Source organism: Propithecus coquereli, unplaced genomic scaffold, assembly GCF_000956105.1.
Source record: "Propithecus coquereli isolate 6110/MARCELLA unplaced genomic scaffold, Pcoq_1.0 Scaffold3, whole genome shotgun sequence".
Taxonomy (NCBI): Eukaryota; Metazoa; Chordata; class Mammalia; order Primates; family Indriidae; genus Propithecus; species Propithecus coquereli.
Genome location: NW_012148618.1, coordinates 12,505,682 through 12,513,019, shown reverse-complemented (window position 1 = coordinate 12,513,019; position 7,338 = coordinate 12,505,682). Strand labels below are relative to the sequence as shown.

At 37.5% G+C, this 7,338-nt stretch overlaps 1 protein-coding gene across 6 annotated transcripts in view; it reads right to left on the bottom strand.

Annotated features, from left to right (window-relative positions):
• Nucleotides 1-7,338, bottom strand: part of NUSAP1 (nucleolar and spindle associated protein 1) — a 27,584-nt gene that overhangs the window by 10,956 nt on the left and 9,290 nt on the right. For 3 of the 6 annotated variants that reach the window (XM_012649204.1, XM_012649205.1, XM_012649209.1), the window contains 4 exons: nt 5,946-6,083; nt 5,027-5,165; nt 3,446-3,547; nt 1,451-1,560 (listed from right to left, as the gene is read on the bottom strand). In XM_012649204.1, the coding sequence (XP_012504658.1) occupies nt 1,451-1,560; nt 3,446-3,547; nt 5,027-5,165; nt 5,946-6,083 (489 nt within the window). The remainder of the gene's footprint in view (nt 1-1,450; nt 1,561-3,445; nt 3,548-5,026; nt 5,166-5,945; nt 6,084-7,338) is intronic. The other 3 variants (XM_012649206.1, XM_012649207.1, XM_012649208.1) reach the window with 2 other exon arrangements.

Genomic DNA, 7,338 nt, shown 5'->3' with positions numbered 1-7,338 from the left:
AGTGAGACTCTGTCTCAAAAAAAAAAAAAAAAAAGTAAAAGAGTAAAGAAAAAAAGGGAGGGAGAGAAAGAAATGCTCACTTTGAAATCGCTATGAAGGGATCCACTTAGGTTATAGCTTTTAGATATTGTCAAGACACAAACAGTAATTGAATCTTTTGCTATTATCAATCTAAGATCTGTTACAAGTAGAAGAAATGTAACTTCATTACCAAGACAGGACAACTGAAATTGGCATATAAAAAAAATGTGGGTTAAGGATTAAAAACAGGGAAGAATAGAAATAAATATAAGAGCATATTTTAATAATCTTGGGACAGGCAAGGCCTTACTAAGCATGATGAAAAACTCAGCCTTAAAAGGAAAACTTGAACAAATTTAACTAAAACAGAAATAAGACCTTCCTCAAGGTAAGACACCATTAATATAGTTAAAAGATAAACTATGGGAAAGTATATATAACATATAATATATACCATTAATATAGATAAATAAGAATTGGCAAAAGAAAAAGTCCACAGAAAAACAGGCAATTATATAAGGATTTATAACTATATAACCAACATATAACATACAATGATGAAAGAAATGATATTTCTTCAGGCTGAGAACAGTGGCAACATAGCAAGACCCTCATCTCAAAAAAAAATCACTTAGAACTTAGCACCCAGTGTGTTTCCCTCTTGGTGCTAGTTGCTGGAAAACTCAAAATTCAAGTGAATGACTGATAGTTAATTGGCCTTATCTCTTGGTGACAACTGTTCTATAAACAGAATAAAGAAAAAATAAAAACAAAAAAGTTTTATGTTATGTTTAATACCACAAACTGCCTTAAATTCTTTTTGAGAAACAGGCATCTTATTAAATATTATTAAATTCTAAAATAAATGTTTCTCACTCTTTATTTGGTACTCCCTTAATACCAGATACCAATATCAACAACTTCCTAGAATGTCATCAACTCACTACTCTGCTAACTCAACCTCAGGGCTGATTTTATCACTTTCTCTTTCTTGAGGAGGCCTTGAGTCCAGTAGGACTTGGATTGAAGGCCCCCAGGGGAGCTGTTAACATAGAAACTCTTTAGGTTAGCCACTATTAATCACTGCGTTTTCTTTTAGGTGAGAGAGAAGAGAAAGAAGATGGCTTGGGCCATAAGTTAGTCCATTCTCAATGAAAGTGATAGGCAAAACGTCTTAATATGGAAAATAGAATGACTTATTAGCATTTTGGAATTAGTTCTTCATAGTGAGGATTCACTGATTTGGAGGGTTTTGAAAATTCTTAAGGTTGTAGAAAGCAATTTTAAGATAAAGATATGTTAAGCCCAAACAAATCTATTCCATTGATAGAGAAATAGAAAGCTGGCTGTATTAACCATGGTGTTATACAGTTCATGCATTAAAATTAAATAGTTTAGTCCCAGTAAGAACGTAATTTTATCTACATACCTTCAGTTCATTAACCAAATTGTGTTCTTCAAAATGTTTCTTTTTTCTCTCAATATATTGATCAATGGACTCCATTTCCTTAAAATGAGCCTCATGAAGCTTCTTAAAGTCTAGAATGTCACCCCGAATATGAAAATTAATAACAAGACAAAATCCACTCATTTACTTCCTGTGTTTTTCTGGTAACACTTATCCTCTTTTTTGCATCCCTGACATTCAATTTCAACATAATTTTTGCCAAAACTTCAAAATATTTAGTTTTTGGAAAATCAGGGGCAAAACATATTCCTCTTATAACTAAACATTTGCTATCTGTCCATTTTATTTTACTAACTGACATTTTGGATTAGTCCAGAGAATAAGAGTAACAGATTTATCTTCTCCAGTTAGTCAAATGGCTTTTATTTAACTGTCATAAATTTGATATTCTATAATACTTAGAAAGCTCTATGCCAAGGACTGACAAACTTTTTCTGTAAAGGGCTAAATAAAAAGTATTTTAGGCTTTGTGGCCATGTATGGTATGGTCTCTGTCTCTTTTTTTAAAACTTTAAAAATGTAAAAACCGGCTGGGTGTGGTGGCTCATGCCTGTAATCCTAGCACTCTAGGAGGCCGAGGTGGGAGGATCGCTTGAGGCCAGGAGTTCAAGACCAGCCTGAGCAAGAGTGAGATCCCCGTCTCTACTAAAAGTAGAAAAATTAGCTGGGCATGGTGGCTCACACCTGTAGTCCTAGCTACTTGGGAGGCTGAGGCAGGAGGATCACTTGAGCCCAGGAGTTTGAGGTTGCTGTGAGCTAGGTTAATGCCATGGAACTCTAGCCCGGGCAACAGAATGAGATTCTGTCTCAAAAAAAAAAAAAGAAAGTGAAAATCATTCTTATCTCAAAGGATGTAAGATAGGCCAAGGCAGGCAGTAGTTTGCTTACCCCTGCTCTATGCCATTATAATATTCTAATTAAGTATATAAACATCGACTGAATCTCTAATATATGATCAACAGCATTCTAACTACCTTAAATATATAACAATCAACATTCTATGTGCCAAGCAGCGTTCCAGCAATATAAGATAGAGAAGAATTACATATCTAAAAATGGAGGCCCTTAGATTTATGAGAAACTATTACAAGGTGGGCTTTATGTCAAGTACTTCATAGAAATTCATTCATCGGATTTTTTTTTTTTTTTTTTGGAGACAGAGTCTCATTCTGTTGCCCGGGCTAGAGTTCTATGGCGTTAGCCTCGCTCACAGCAACCTCAAACTCCTGGGCTCAAGCGCTCCTCCTGCCTCAGCCTCCCAAGTAGCTGGGACTACAGGCATGCGCCACCATGCCCGGCTAATTTTTTCTACATATTTTTAGTTGTCCAGATAATTTCTTTCTATTTTTAGTAGAGATGGGGTCTCACTCGTGCTCGGGCTGGTCTTGAACTCCAGACCTCAAACAATCCTCCTGCTTCAGCTTCCCAGATGCTAGGATTACAGGCATGAGCCACCACGCCCGGCCCATTAGATTTGTTTTTAAAGATAGGATCTTGTGTGTCACTCAGGCTGGAATGCAGTGGTGCGATCACAGCTCACTGTGACCTTGAACTCCTGGGCACAAAGTGATCCGTCCACCTCAGCCTCTTGAGTAGCTGGGACTATAAGACACACACCATCATGCCTGTCTCATGCATCAGATATTTACTAAATCCTGGATATGGGCTATTTGCTGTGCTAGGTAATCAGTAGTGGAAAAAATATTCTCAATTAATCTATATATCAACCTGATGAAATATGCGCTGTAGTAAAATTATTTACACTTGACACTGAGGAAGTAGGTTTATTGAGGATAAATAAGTTGCTCAAGATCTCAAAGCTAGAAAATGAGAGAACGAGAATGTAAACCCTAGTTTCAGCATTTAAACTTTTAGCTGTTCCAATCCACTGCCTTTCCAACATCAGTCTAAAGTGGGCCAACCATTACTTTATGTATCTTTGTGTATAAAACTTACTTGGAGTAGTGATTGCAGTTCTTTTGTTTTTTCCACGTTTGTAAAATTCATCTCTGTAGGGAGACTTCTTTCTTTCTGAAAATACCTTTGAATCTTCATTACCTAAATCCAAAGACACAGAACAAAGAAGGATTTCAAAAAATTTAAGAAATGTCTGCAAGTTAACAGAGCATTTTTATACTGTAGGCTCTGCCACCGTGGTGGTAGAAATGGTACATAAGGAACACAAAGAATTACAGCATTACTACCATATTAGCTCATAAGCTTCAAGCGGGCAGAAATTTTATGCTGTCTGTATAGAAGTTATATAAACATACCAGAAAGTTAAATAAAACTTTTTCAGAATTTTTACTATGAATATGTTATCATTATAACTAGAGTGATGAAAATCACAAAATCCCAACAGCCAAAGAAATACCATCAGCATTTTGGCATATTTCCTCTGGTTCTCTGATTCTATACTTATTTTTAAAGAGACAGGTCTCGCTATGTTGCCCACGCTGGCCTTGAACTCCTGGGCTCAAGCAATTATCTTGCCTCAACCTCCTGAGTAACTAGGACTACAGATCTGTGCCACCACATCACTTACTTACTTACTGATTTATTTATTTTCGAAAAAGGGTCTTGCTGTCTTCCAGGCTAGAGTGCTGTGGCCTGCTCACTGCAACCTCAAACTCCTGGACTCAAGTGATCTTCCTGCCTCAGACTCCCAAGTAGTTGGGACTACAGGCGCATGCTACCATACTGAGCTATATTTTTCTATGTTTTGTAGAGATGGGGATCTCGCTGTTGCTCAGGCTGGTCTTGAACTCCTCGGCTCAAGCAATCCTCTTGCCTCAGCATCCCAATGTGCTGGGATTATAGGTGTGAAGCACTGTGCCCAGACTAGAGCACTTTTTTTTTTTTTTTTTTTTTGAGACAGAGTCTCACTCTGTTGCCCTGGCTAGAGTGAGTGCCATGGCGTTAGCCTAGCTCACAGCAACCTCAAATTCCTGGGCTCAAGCGATCCTACTGCCTCAGCCTCTCGAGTAGCTGGGACTACAGGCATGTGCCACCACGCCCGGCTAATTTTTTCTATATATTTTTAGTTGTCCAGATAATTTCTTTTGATTTTTTTTTAGTAGAGACGGGGTCTCGCTCTTGCTCAGGCTGGTCTCGAACTCCTGAGCTCAAACAATCCGCCCCCTCGGCCTTAGAGCACTTTTAAGAAGACAGATGTACCTGGAGAGAATGCCATATGATAACAGAAGCAGAGAGTGGAGCCATGCAGCTGCAAGCTAAGGAACACCAGGCATCAATAAGAATCACAAGTCAGGGAAAGGCAAGGAAGGATTCTACTCGTCATCTCAGAGAAGCATGGCTCTACTGACACCGTGATTTTAGACTTCTAGCCTCTAAAACTATGAGAGAGTCAATTTCTGTTGTTCTAGCCTCTGAAAGTATGAAACAATCAATTTCTGTTGTTTTAAGCTACCCAGTTTGTGGTATCTTATTATAGCAGTCCTAGGAAACTAACTTACATGGCTATAACTAGCAATTTTTTTTTTTTTTTAACATTACTTGGCATACCATTTATTCCACTTTTTCCTGAGGAAACTGCATTCTCAGCTCCTTGGCTCTCATCTGATGGAGAAGGGGTAGAGCTCAGATCTTGGTTTTCCTGCTTTTCACGATTCTGGAATTCAGTAGGATCACTTATTTTTATCTGTGAATGATCCTGCTAATTTTAAAAGGAAATAAAAGATTTAGATGATAAGTAATTGCTGCCTTCCAAACATAGCTGCCAAAATGAAGGGAGGAAGAGGCTAAAGGAATAAAAGTAGGAGAATGAGACTTCTGAGTGGTGGATTTTGGTCTCTGCCCCACCAAGTATCAAGAGAATGTAAATTTAGGAATAGGAGACACTAGGGAACATTGGAAGGCATCAAAGAAATTGTAAAATTATCTCTCTTAGGGATGATAAGCTAACACTGATATATAGTCTACTAACCAAAGGACTATATGAAGCTAGAAAATAAAAAATTAAGACTGTCTGGTAAAAGTTAAATTTAAATGGAAGGATAAGATAGAACAATAAAATTAGAATCAAAGCAAATGAGGGAAGGCCCTTGCTAATCACATGACCATAGTGCTGAAAGACTAAGTACATGGTGATCACCAGGCAGGGGTCAATTTAGGAAAGAGAATTCAATGAAAAAAATCATAGTTGATACGGGTTTCTCTTCTTATTTACTACACCTCATTTAAGTGAACACTTAGTGAAAGTACCTATTTATTCAAATATTTATTTGTGCTTAATACTTAAGAAGTACTTCTTGAGTGCCAGGCCCTGGGGTGCGTTAAGCAGGTAAACTTGGTCCTGGGCCTTCATGGAGCTTATAGCACACAGTGAACTTACAACCACCTGATATCATAAGGAAATTTAAAAAAGAAGCTCCTTAAGAATGTGCCAGTTTGGCACAGGTGGTGGCTTATTTTCAGTCTGTACACTTCCATTCACCTGGGAGTCAGGGTTCCCATGGACTGTCTTGCGCCTTCTCCTTGTTTTGGTGACATGGCCAGCTGGCTCTCTCTCACCTTGTTCCTGATTGTTAATCTCAGTCTCATCACAAGAGGATGCAGAAGTTTGACTTTCATCCTGAAAAGAGAGACATTAATCTGCCACGTCCTATGTACAGAGGTATAATGCTTAGGAAGAATCAGAATTTAAACTGAATAAAAAACATATTGCATATACAAAAGATAATTTTTTAAACTCTCTAGCAATAAATTATAGGCAAGGACAAGAATTACAGAGTATTTAAAAAGAAACAATCACATTTAATAACCCAAGATAATGAACTAGGCTGGGAAAGCATTCCAAGTTATCTTAGTGGGAATAAATTAAGATAATTATTAAAAATGCATTACGGCCGGGCGCGGTGGCTCACGCCTGTAATCCTAGCTCTCTGGGAGGCTGAGGCGGGCGGATTGTTTGAGCTCAGGAGTTCGAAACTAGCCTGAGTAAGAGCGAGACCCCGTCTCCACTAAAAATAGAAAGAAATTAATTAGACAACTAAAAATACATAGAAAAAATTAGCCGGGCATTGTGGCGCATGCCTGTAGTCCCAGCTACTCGGGAGGCTGAGGCAGGAGGATCGCTTAGAGCCCAGGAGTTTGAGGTTGCTGTGAGCTAGGATGACGCCAGGGCACTCTAGCCCAGGCAACACAGTGAGACTCTGTCTCAAAAAAAAAAAAAAAAAAAAGCATTAAGTTATTGAATATACACTATGTGCCAAGCACTGTGTTATTAGCTAATAATAATTATAGCGAGTATTATAACTTTACTGGGTTAAGTGTTTACGTGAATTATCTCATTTATTCCTTAAAGCCTATGAGATAGGTATTATTATCCCCCATTCACAGATTAGGAAACTAAACCTCTGAGAGCCCAGAATAACTTATCAAAGGTAAAAATAACAGAGTAAGGTGAAAATCACTTGAATCACCATAAACTAAAAGTAAAATGCTACAAAATGAAAACAGTGTGGTCAGGTACCAGAACATCCAAAATAGACCTGCTTATGTAAGAAATCATTGTATGATAATGGTTGCACTTCATATTAGTGGGGGAAGATTGGATTCATTATTCAACACATGATGTGTGGAAAACTAACAATGTTTTTATATTTTTGGTGGCTCGAAAAATTGGTTATTCTCTCACACCAAAATGAAATCTGGATGGATTAAAGATTTAAATGTAAAAAGTAAAAAGTAAAAGCTTAAAAGCACTAGAGAAAAAATAGGTGAATATATTATCATGAGTGTGAGGAAGGCATATTATCTTACCTAGAAACTATAAAGGCTTGATTTGGTTTTAATGTTTTTGTATTTTGTTTTAAGTAAATTCTAAT